Source organism: Lynx canadensis, chromosome X (genome assembly GCF_007474595.2).
Source record: "Lynx canadensis isolate LIC74 chromosome X, mLynCan4.pri.v2, whole genome shotgun sequence".
Taxonomy (NCBI): Eukaryota; Metazoa; Chordata; class Mammalia; order Carnivora; family Felidae; genus Lynx; species Lynx canadensis.
In genome coordinates, this window is record NC_044321.2 from 38,993,447 (window position 1) to 39,006,241 (window position 12,795).

At 35.9% G+C, this 12,795-nt stretch overlaps 1 protein-coding gene across 11 annotated transcripts in view; it reads left to right on the forward strand.

The window, feature by feature from the left end:
- KDM6A (lysine demethylase 6A) overlaps positions 1 to 12,795 on the forward strand; it is a 210,330-nt gene that overhangs the window by 113,091 nt on the left and 84,444 nt on the right. For all 11 annotated transcript variants that reach the window (XR_003966785.1, XM_030306234.1, XM_030306230.1 and 8 more), the window contains exon 7: positions 10,488 to 10,542. Coding sequence is in view for 10 of the 11 variants with exons in the window: in XM_030306234.1 (XP_030162094.1) it covers positions 10,488 to 10,542 (55 nt within the window). In the remaining variant the exon portion in view is untranslated. The remainder of the gene's footprint in view (positions 1 to 10,487; positions 10,543 to 12,795) is intronic.

Here is a 12,795-nt window from a genome sequence, read left to right on the forward strand (position 1 = left end):
TTAAGCTAAAAGATTAAATCTAAAGAGTTGCTTAACATGTATTTTATATGTTGTATGTATCGTATACTATATTCTTACAATAAAGAAAACTAGACAAGAGAAAATGTTATTAAGGAAATCATAAGGAAGAAAAAATACATTTATACTACTGTAATGTGTTGAAAAAGATCCGTATATAAGTGGACCCATGCAATTCAAACCTGTGTTGTTCAAGAGTTAATTGTGTACTATGGGTTATGAGTGGATTTGAAATGGAAAGTAAGTTCAGATAGGCTACCTTGCATATTTTAACTACCTCTTGGACATCCACAGTATATAGGAGCTAACAAAGACTCTTACAGTGTCTTAAAATACAAAATAATCTTATTTGGTCATTTTATAATCTTGTCACAATATGACTATTATGTGTGGCAGAAGTGTTTTTGATAGCAGTTTGGTAAATGTGGCTATAAAGTTTACCATATTATAGAATTTGGCTATCTCTGAACATCAGTACCGTGGCATTTTACATAATTCTGTGGTTGCAGAACTCTGTTTTCCACGAAGGTGGCAATATTTAAAATCCTCTTTAATCAAGGGAAACAACAAGTGTTACTGCTAAGTCGGGTTCAACAGAGACCTTCCTGTGTACAACTTCTGTTTGTTCAGGCATAGTTCAAGGCTAACAAACCTTCAGGTCATAGCAATATTAGCAAAATTGTTTTACCTCAGTAAGTACAGTTTTCTTGTTAAAATACTTGATATCATTCTGATGTTTATTTCATTTGTGTGAGTATAGAAAAAATAAGTTTTAGGAACCCTCGCTATTTCTCTTCTCCATAATGAGAAGGTTGCCTTTGATTTTGATCTCATTTTGACATTAGCTTTTTTTAAGGCTTCTCTCTCCAGTACTCCCTGTCTGTTTTCAGGAGAATTTTAGGAATCATCATTTTTGGTCGAGGAGGAGGTGTTTGAGTATAGTATTCTAAGTGCTTAACATTTAGTGCAAATGAAGGTAGAAATCCGAAGGTCTCTCTCCCCTTAGGTGGCTAGCTAGTATTTTAGTTTCATATGGGTAGATGTGGAATGTCTGATGACTTAACCACTACATGAAGCTGTTTCCTAGAAGCACACTTTATTGGTATAGATGCTTTGGGCTGCAAGCTTAGGAACTCCCAAATGAAGCTGGTTAAAATAACATTAAAAAAAAAAGTAGCTTGTATAATGTGAAGTACAACTTTCAGGAATGGTTAATTCATCTGATGCAAGTTTTCATCAAGGATTCATTTTTTCCTCTGTTCTGTGTTGGCTTGTTCTTAAGGATGCTTGCCAGGTATAATCAAAGTGAAATGTAGAAAACCCTAAAACCTCTACCACAAAACTATTCGAAGTAATAAATGCATTCAGTAAAGTTGCAGGATATAATCAAAGTGGGATGATTCATTTTTCACGTCTCCTATAGAAAGGTATTGTAGAACAGCGGAATAGGTGCTTAGTACAGTGCTGGCATATGATAAGTGCTTAGCAGATATCTGATCATCGTGTCATAAATAAGAAAGATCATGACTTCGTGTTGATCCCTTCAAAAATACTTCACTTTGCAAAATGTCACAGGCGAGAAATGGGCCCCATGGCCATTCTCAATTGATTTTCTTTTTTTTTTTTTTTAAATCAAAGATGTGGTTGCTCTGTAGACCAGTTATGTCCAGTTTTTGAGCAGAGCTCAGTGCCCTCAACACACTGTTACTGGCATGAGGGTTGGGTAAAAAAAGAGGATTTTGGTGTGGGGCAGTGTGGACAGTCGGTCCATTACAGGTCAGGTCTTCTGCACCTCATTTTCTTTCTCCCTTATACCTGAAGAGGGATATAGAGTATACAGGTTTTCGATGATAAAATGCAGTTTATTTTCATAATAGATTTCTTATTTTCACCTACACATGAAGTAGATTCCAGGGCCTCCTGTTTTATTTGTATCTCTGGTAATAACTTTGTTACCAAAATGTATCTCTGCAACAGATTCATTCTGGTTTGGTACTGTATAAACAGCTCTCATAGCAAGCAAATTTGGTTTTAAAATTTGGCCCTGCCTTATGACTAATTGTGTGATCTTGGGCAAGATGCCTTACTCTTCTGATCCTCTCTCTCTGCATCTATAGTACTAGAGTAACTGTCTCCATTCTACAAGATTATTGTAAAGATTTATATGTATGTGAAAGTATCTGTCATTTTTTTTTTTCAGCCCTCTCTTTTCAGTTCTCAGTTTGTCTACTACGTATCTAAAACTCCTCCGTTTGAGACCAGCTGAGATACTGTTTGTGAAACCCATTTTCCCATCCTAGAATTTAATACTTTTGTCACTCTGCCCATCCTCAGAAATATGAAGTTAATGCCCAGCTTACTTTTCGGTCATATGGTGTTACTTTTAAGGTGGCCAGTAGAGAGGTCATGTGTGTTTGTTGTGTTTCTTCCCTGTTTCAGATGATAACCCCGTAGGTGGATTTGGTTGCCTCTTTATGCCATATAGTTAATTATATGTTTTATTTCATTACTTTTTAATGGCGTTAATGATAATTGCTTATATTCGTTACATATTTCAGGCAATGTATGATCATTATTTCAATAAAAGTACACTAATTTTGACAAATAGTTTCACATAATGCCTCCAATTTTCACATCCTGGCAGACTGTTAATTATTTCCTTCATGTGAAGGAAGGAAATGCAAAATAAGATGTAATAACACCCATATTCTTCAGTCCGTTAATGCCAGAGTATCTTTCATTTAATGAAGATTGTGTAGAAATTCTTCTTAATATTTACATGTTCTTAATATTTACAAATATCTTATTTACATGTCCCTAAATATATCAACATTGGAACTTTTTTGGATTTTAAAGGTAAAGACTCTGGCTTTTTTTTTTTTTTTTTTTTTTGTAATGTTTATTTCTGAGACGGAGAGAGACAGAGCATGAGCAGGGGAGGGGCAGAGGGAGAGGGAGACACAGAATCCGAAGCAGGCTCCAGGCCCTGAGCTGTCAGCACAGAGCCCGACGCGGGGCTCGAACGCACAAACTGTGAGATCATGACCTGAGCCAAAGTCGGCCGCTCAGCCGACTGAATCGCCCAGGCGCCCCAAGACTGTGGCGTTTTTTAATGAGAACCTGTGGGTAATTGGCTAGATACCAGTATGAGTTCCCTTATAATTTGGTATTTAAGGATGGTAAGTACTGACTTACCATTGTGTCACAGAGACACAATTCAAAGGAAATGGATTGAACTCAAATGAGATGTGCACGTTAGTTTGGCATTTTACCAAGTGCTTAGTGTTTCTTGAATAGATAAATGAAATGGAAGAGGCTATGAAATGATAAATACCTCTCGTAGGAAGGCCTGGAAAAATGGAGGGCAGGGGGAGAGGTTGGCTTTATTTATCACCTTTTAACAAAAATTTTTTTTTCTCTACAAACTGACAGTGCATTTGTATTCTCTAAACGTTCCCATTCACCAGTTCATTCGGCTTGTCTCCCGTGTACTATTATTATATGTGACATGAAACCACTGAGTGAAATAGCACTTTCACTTTCTTTTTCCCTTACTCTTCTTCAGGAACTACTTCATTTCCAGGTGTCTGATTTGATCTTATACCCTTTATTGACTCAGGACTTTTATTGTCATATTTTTTATGCCATGGCAGAAGGAATCAGTAAAGGCACAAGGATATGTATTTCCTTTTAGAAACCACTTTTGTAATCTGTGACAATGCCTCCTATCTTTGATAATTTTATTTTTATTATTTTTAATAGTATTGTACCAGTGTTAATTTCTTTTGAAATTTTTTTAATGTTCATTTGATTTTTGAGAGAGAGAGAGACACAGAGCATGAGTGGAGGAGGGGTAGAGACAGGGAGACACAGAATTTGAAGCAGGCTCCAGGCTCTGAGCTGTCAGCACAGAGCCCGATGGGGGGCTTGAACTCACAAACTGCAAGATCGTGACCTGAGCCGCTTAAGTCAGACGCTTAACCGACTGAGCCACCCAAGCGCCCCTATTTTATTTTTTTAAATAAAAATTAAAAAAAAATTTTTTTAAAATTTATTTATTTTAAGAGAGAGAGAGAGAGGGAGAGCACAAGCAGGGAGAAGCAGAGAGAGGGAGAGAGAGAATCCCAAGCATGCTCTGCACGGTCAGTGCAGAGCCCTATGTGGGGGCTCAAACTCATGACCTGAGCTGAAATCAAGAGTCAGTCGCTTAACCGACTGAGCCACTCAGGCATCCTTATAATTTATTTTTTAATGTAGAATACATAAATACATAAATTCATTTAATTAAGATACCGTGAACTCTATTTTAAAAATACTTGCTTAGAATTTGAATACTAGCTGTTAAAGTAATTTTAACCATGCCTTAAGTTTCTAAAATGTCGGTAATATTTCCTTGTTGAAGGTTTAGCAGCATAGTTTTATTAATTCAGTTGCTAATACTTCTCTGTGGCTACCCCTGCCCTATTTAATAATGAATACTTCATAATGCTCAATAGCTTGACTCTTCTAGTTGGCATTTTGAAAATTTGAGTTCTTTAAAAATAGCTTTATTTAGATATAATTGACATATAACACTACTGTGTAAGTTTAAGGTGTACACCACCTTTTTTTGGGTACATTTATATATATTGCAATGTCATTACCATTGTAGCATTAGCTAGCACCTCTACCTCATCACATATTATCATTTTGAGTGTGCATGCGTGTATGGTGAGAGCAATTAAGATCTAGTCTCTTAGCAGCTTTTAAGTTTGTAATACAGTATTTATTGGCTGTAATCTCTGTGCTGTGCATTAGCTCTCTGGGACTTAGTTATCTACTAGTTGCAAGTTTGTGCCTTTAAACAACATCTCCCTAGTTCTCACATTGGCAGTAGAACTCGGCTTCACCTGAATGTAACATCGCTGTTCTTTTGGCAAAGGATGGTCGTTACGGTTTATTTTGTCCCCTGTCCATTTTTACTTATTTGTGGGCAAAAATCATTGCCTGGCTTTTTCCTCTTTCCTCTACTCTTCAACTTGTACTTTACCTTTTAATCTTTCCTAGATAGTATTCTCTGATCTGAGGTGATCTCCTAATTGGTGTATCTAGCCGCTTCATACTGCTTTCTCCACTCTGCCAGCCTAGTTTTGTTTTTCCAACTTGATACTCATTTCTGCCATGAGTTCTGTTACATACCTTTAAGCGTAAAGTAATATAAACAGCAGAAGTACTTCAGTTCCTCCAAAATACATGTTTGAAAAGGACATGACTGCTCATAGATCTGCAGTAACCATTGTCTCTGATATGGATGGGTTAGAGTGGGGCCAGGTTTCCCATTTCAGTTTTCTCTCCTCAAATATATTTTACCTGCAAGAAATCCTTTCCAACCAAAGAGCATCTTTTTTGGTGTTTACCCATAACAGCTAGCTTTATGAAGCATTCAGTGTATCTGATGGCACATTAAAAAAAAAAAAAATCATCATTTTATCCCCTTTGTAAAATATATATTGTGTGCTCCTTGTATTTGTTATTGGTGTAAATATGTCTTATTTTGATAAGAATACAAATTGTAGACTACTTGATTTAAAGAACTTGGAAAAGAAGTCATCCTGTACTCTGATCATTTGTGTACACAGATTAGACACATACTAGAATCAGTGTTTTAAAATTTCTGGTCAGTTGTATACCTGTACTTTGGTAAAATACAATAGAAATGAGCTGGGAGACAAGTAGGACACTGTGACAGAAAAAAGGTGTGGGATAAAGGGGTTCTCCGTGGATGCATGGATGGAAGATCATACATTTTGTAGATCTTAAGGAGTTAATAAACTAGTTCATTTGTTAACTGATTCAGTGTTGGAATAGATTTCTCATTTATTGGCTTAATTCACTTTTTTGTAGGCGGTAAAGTAAGCAGCAGGTTTTGGGATTGGGAGGTGAAAAGGCTTTGAATGGAGATGAGTCCTTTGGGAGTTTATCGAGTTGGAGGTACCTGAGGGACATCAAGTATTGGTATAGACAGATAGAAGTCTAGAGCCAGAAAACAGGGCTGTGAAAAGAAGTAGTAAGACTTGGAACATCTTCAGTATTACAGTGTCTTTTGTCTGACTTTTTTGTTAAGGATACTTTGGGAGGAGACCAGATGGGAAACTTCCTTTTTGAGTAAAGATTGCCAGGATGTGTTAGCTGTTAGTTACTGGTGTGCAGTAGAGTTTCTCCTCAAAACAGTTAGGAATAATCTTGTATTACAGAGAATCAGAAGAACTTGAGTTTGAGGGCTGTGAAAGAACCTCAGTCAGATCAGCTTAGCCAGCAGAGGGACTTGACTCCCAGCCCTGCCAAAACTTGCCAGTTTCAGTTCTGCATCTGCTTCTCAGAGACCAAATCCCTAAAGTGCCATCGTGTCTCAGGACCTTTTCCTAGTCTCATCCACTTATCATAGACTGTTAGGTTTAGGAATGAATTTGTTGGCTTTAATTTGTTCTTTTAGAATTGTGGCAGTCTGTAACAATGAAAAAAGTGACTTGCAAGAGTACGTGACTTACCTTCCCTTTTCTCATTTAAAATCGTCCGCAAAACCCTCTTTCATAAGGGCTGTGTAAAAATAAGTGGTTTCCTCAGCTTGAAGTACCTCTCTTCTTTTTTCCCTCATCTACATCTTTTGGATTCCATTATGGAATTGTCTTTTAAACTTCTGTTTTCTTTTTTAAGTGTGTTTATGTTTTTAGAGGGTGTGTGCGGGGGACAGGGGGCAGAGAGACAGACAGAGAATCCCAAGCAGGCTCCACGCTGTCAGCTCGGAGCCCAACACAGGGCTCCATCCCCTGAACTGTGAGATCTTGACTTGAGCCAAAACCAAGAGTCGGACGCTTAACCGATTGAACCACCCAGGCGCCCCTGTCTTTTAACCTTCTGTGAGAACATGAATGTCAGTGAGCCACGTATTCAGTTTTGTAGATGTGTAGCCATAGCAGAGTGCCTGGCGTTGCCATCATTTTATTCCGAAAAGGCCATGCCTGTGCTAATTGAATATAGTCAACAGTATCAACTACCTTGCCTACTTGGTCTGAAGTAAAGTTTTCGGGGGCAAGTACACAATTTAAAAACTTGAAAATAGTGGCATTTAACCCCAATTGTGCATTGGAAAAACTTACAGAAGCTTTTTTTCTGGTCTACAGGCTGTCAGCCCCAACCCACTGAGTCAGAACATCTGAGATTGGATCTGGAATCCAAACATTGCTCCAAATTTTAATAACTTATACATACATAAATAATTTCTTAATTACAAAAACAAGTTATATCACTGCTTGTCTTCAGGATTGGGACTATAGTTGAAGGGTTCTGTAATTGGAAAGATTTATGAGATAGGACAGACTCTACAGCTAGAAGGAAAACAATTTAAAGAGAAATAAAGTCTTGAAACTTGAGTTTTCCATGTTAATTACATGAATATAGATTCTCTTCCTCCAGATAGAAATCAAGTTCCTTAGTCTATATAAAGCAAAATGCTGTGAAGTTATTTTGAAATATTGAACAAGTGAAAAGCTTTTAAAACAAAAGGTAACTTTGGTGATAAAAGCGTCAACAGAAATTATTATGAATAGAACCTTTTTGTTCAAGTGGACCAGAAGCGCTGTATAAAAAGAAAATCACCATAACATTAAAAAAACATGTTAGGTAAATCTTGCTTGGAAATTAATTTTCAGTAGAATGCTTTCTGCCTTGAGGTTTGTATGTAGTCTTTGAACTGCAGAAGCCTCTACCGCATAATAACTATTTCACACAGCAATAGTCATTTTCAGTACTGCAGTATTTCCGGGTGGGGTGCAAATGTTTCCTGGCTGCTTCTGTTGGTGGCAGGGATGGCTGCTGGATATTTTACCTTGGTATTTTCAGATCCTGGGGCTGATTATTATAATTGATAGTCATTTCTGCTGGTTTATATGTTAATAGGTACATCTCTTTTGCATCTGGTTTAGATATTAGAAATGAAACTGTGAGGTCATGTCATTCCCACCCCAGTCCCTGATCTGCCTGTAGTTTACTGCAAAGCGTATCATTGTTTTTCTTTGTATGGGGTAGTTTTATGTTTTTAGTTTTCTTAGTTGCTTATACTTCGTAATTACTCTGTTAAGTTCTTTCATTCTCACATTCATGTTTTTGAATATGTACTCTTTTGCCAAGTAATTTTTCTAATACTGTTGCTATTTGAAAATGTTTAATATTTCACTGTGTTGTGGGTTTGAAATGATACATCAGTGACTTCATTGGTGCTTTTAAGAGTGATTGATAATTATGTAAACATGGTCCAGAACTGCTTCTGCCAGGTTTCATTGCAGGACCTTGCATATTGATAGATGAAATGTAGTCTAGGCAATTTGAATTATGCATCTGTGCTCTTTGTGGGATGTCATTGTAATAGTAAAACTAACAATACTGCCATCTCGAAGTGTGTTTTTTTACAGGTCAGTTTGTATCCTTTGATGGCTCAGTTAGGGAAGGTCTGCTTGCTTGCTCTTACCTAAATATAAGCATATGCCAACAGGATCGACTAGACTTAAGAATGTCGGAGAGTCTGAATGTGTGGCTACTGGGCTCCTCTTTTTGCCTAGAGGAGGACAACTGATTATAAAGCATGCTTTGCTTTCATAGTGCTCACTTTTTATTTCCTTTATAGAAGTATAGTTGACATACAGTGTTATATTAGATTCAGTTGTACGAGTACTGTTTAAAATAGTCTGGGATCTATTGCTATGGTAGCACACTAAAGGGATGTTTGAGTGTATATACAATCTGCTTAGTAGGCCAAGGGAAAATAAAAGCAGTTCCTTGTTTTTGTTTTGTTTTGTTTTGTTTTTTAATAAAAGCAGTTCTTGAAGTGTTCAGATGTTGGATCTTTTTTTTTTTTTTTTTTTTTTTCACTTAGTCAACCATGACACATAACTTTTCATTTGTTTCGTTGATCATTGTATTCCTAGTGCCTGCATTGGCCTAAGGACATTATAGACACTTGATAAATATTTGTTGAATGGATTAAATATTTAATAATTAAGGGTTATAGTCGTTTTGTTGGTAGTTTGTCCAGTCAGAATATTACAACCGTTAAATTTTAAAGAGTACTGCAGATGTAGGCTAGCCTAATTATGCTTGCACAATAACAGACATTTGTGAAGGAATATGATAGCTGCTGTGTTCATACCAAATGATGCCTTCTCATCTTTCTTTCACTGTAATACTGGGTAGCTGACATGAGTTTGTTTTTGGTAATGGAGGGTTCTAGTTGGCCAAGTGCAGTTTTGTTCATTCTGTGTTGAAATATAGTACTGAAAGCTTGCTAATGATTATTTCTTTCGATAAAGTCTTTTGGAGTTTACATCCAGAAGTTGTCATTAATGTGTATCAATTTTCAGTTTGTCCAATAGTTGTGAGAAATACAACTGTTTAGATATTTGGGTTGTGGAGAAGAATGAGCTTATTGTGGTCAAAATACTTTTTTAATGGGTTTGTGCTTTGGCTGTTGATTACTTTTAATGTTAAAACTTGTAGAGAATCAGAAAATTTGAATATACATGTATGGAAATATTTTTATTCAGAGTTCAAAGAGATTTACTTTTTTTTTATCTTAAGGATTTTATACCAACTCTGGTACTCGTTTTTCTTTCTTAGTTTATACACCAGATTTAATGTTGATAAAGTAGATGTCACATGTCACCCAGTGTCCTTGATCATGGTTTGTGTTCTTAAAAATTCATGTTATCCACTGAATTTAGCATGTATTTTTTGGGCAGGTTTATATGATCTTGTTATAAATGGGTACTGTAAACTATTCGTGGTTTAATGTTGCCTACATATATAATAGCATATGCATTCTAAAAAGAAAACTATATTTCATAGAGGAGCTTGAACACAGGCTATTTGATGCATCCTTGGTAGTATTTCAGATAGTTTTTTTTTCTTAATGTTTATTTATTTTTGAGAGAGAGTGTGAGTGGGGAGATAAAGAGAGGGGGGGAGGGGGTCAGAGGATCCGAAGCAGGCTCTGCCCTGACAGTAGAGCCTGGTGTGGGGCTGAACTCAACAAACCATGAGATCATGACCTAAGCTGAAGTCGGGCGCTTAACTGACTGAGCTACCCAGGCACCCCTAACTTTCAGTTTTTAAAATAATGGTCTTAAACTATTTAAACTGCTCTAGACCTGATACTTACTATTTACCTGAAGGCATTTTCTGAAGCTTTTTTCATATAAGCAAAATTATACATACAATAACTTGATTAAAGTTAATTCTCCATTCTCACCTGTCTCAAGAAAGTAACCCAGCAGCAGGTTATCAGCAATAAACGTACAAAGTAATTCTAGCTGTTTGTCTAGTGTGTTTTATTAGCATAGCATGGTTTCATTATTATGTTAGACCTTATGTACCTGGAAATTAAGGCACATGTATATGACTGAATTTAGTGCACTGATTTTCTCATTCTCTTCTTGCAGCATTTTCAGTTAGCTTTGGTTGACTGCAATCCCTGCACTTTGTCCAATGCTGAAAGTAAGTATTTTTAAGTAATAGTTTTCTACATGTATTCAGATCACCTCATGGCAAATAATAGTAGTAATGATGGTGATAATGATGATGATGATGGTGATGATGATAGTGATAAACTCCTTTGCAATTTTTCTTCTAGAATTATTGAATCTAACTGTATTGGTTGCCATGGCTACTTGTACAGATGGAACATGTGAGACCAGTTATTGTGAACAGCCTGTGTCTAAAATAGATATGCCAGTGAACTGGGTAGTTGAATTAAAATTGTCTGCCCTAATGAACAAGATTGATTATGCATTAATTATATCATAGATGACTTGGGGGGATTAAAAACAGGGTTTGCCAGTGTTTTAGGAAAAATAAGTATACAGAGATTCTTACGTGGTAGCTCACCGATTCCTGCTGTGTGGTATTAAAATTATTGGTAATTATGAATACTCCTTTGATTTTTTTTTTTATTACAGCTTTACACATCATATATAAAGTTTGAAGTGACATTTTTCAATTAATTCAGAAAGAATGTGTGTGAGAAACCTGTTCCGATAACGGTGGTTTTCTTCAGTTATTTTCTGCTTCTGTGTACGTCTCTTTCCAAAAGCAGATTGGGTTGATTATGATGTGTTTATCAATATGCATGTGTTGTCATATTTAGTGTTCTCTACAGTATAGCCAATAAAAGTTTAAAGGATATTCATTGGGTTCAAGCTCGATTTCTTTAAAACTTTCTTGAAATATTAAAATTTTAATTAGAGTGTATGAAAAATTGAATCATTCTTAATGAAAATTTCAGGTTAAAGGATTCTAGGTTTTAGAAAGTCGGTATTTTGCTCTAAGTGATTTCGTGTTTTAACTCCATAGAATGACATCAGGTGAAAAGTAGTGTCAGTGTTAAAAATGCCTAAGAAAATGATTGCGTACGTGAAAAGACTGTAGAAATTAGAATGTAACTTGTTAGTACACGAATTACGACATGGTGTGGATTAAATCATCGTCTAAGCCAGACCAATTATATCATGCTTCTACTGGAGGCAGTTTCCTGAGAAAACATAAAAGATTTCTGTTTTCTTTAAATGAAACTCAGGATTTGCTACCGATCAGTGTGTTTGCTGAATAAATGGTGGCAGCAATATTGTAGTTTCTAAAACGAGGTTAGATTAGAAAAAAGTTTAACTCCGATACATTTATTAAATGTTAATTTATACTTTTTCCTTAATTATATGGGAGTAAGGGAACAGCTCGTTTTCATTTAATTGGTTATATCTTGTACCTTAAAGCTAACTCTCATAACTGTATGTCTGTTTGAATGATAACTTTTGAGGGATGTTTCATAAACTTTAGACTAATTATTTTGGTAAATCCTCATTTTATTCTGCTCTGTTGAAGTTAAATCTCAGTTGTAGGTCCTTGCTCTTGCTTGAGAGGAAGACACCTACATCTGTAGAATGAGTACCATTGGGCAGAAAACTTTTCCTGTTGAACGTGAAGAGGGTATTCAAACCATCATGAATACATTTTCAAGTTTACTGTGTCTCTCTCTCTGTATGTTGTTGAGAAGGGAAATAGGAGGGAGGGTAACCCACATCCTGGTTTGCTTGGACTCAGGACTTTCTGTGCTATAAGGCTGGTTACTGTGATGGAAGGGAACAGGCTTTATTTAGAGACATTAGGCCATTATAGTTCAGTTGATTTGGGTAGTTTATTTTAGGCAGTCTGTGTGATTACATGATAGCCATGGTAATGGCTGATGTCTCACAGAGCACTAACAAATGTACATTACCTACTTTGAGCCAGACATTATTACTATTTAAATACCAGGCTCTTATTATCTTTGCAAAGCATATTTCTCTTTGAATTTTTAACGTCATCACCTGTTTGTGTATGCCACAGACCTTGACTACTCTTTGAAATCTTCCATGTTACTTTGTGATACTTCAGACGATCAGAAAATTATAGAAAGTAAAGTAAGCTTTTAAAAAAATGTCTATATGAGATATTTGTATTTTATGGCACAGTTCATTTATGCAATTAAAAAGTAAGTAGGTACACTTATTGCGTCTAGAGCTTTTTAAGAGGGGTTAATTACAGTTGGTGTTTTAAAAAGCAGAATCATGGTGATGTGAGACTTTTCATTATATGTTGGTCCCTTGGGATAAAATTGTTTCCTCTAGATTTAATTCTCTTAATTCTAAAAATAATATATAATTTCTGAATAAAGTTTAATTTCAGAACCTTTTATGGCAATCTTTGTTAAAAATT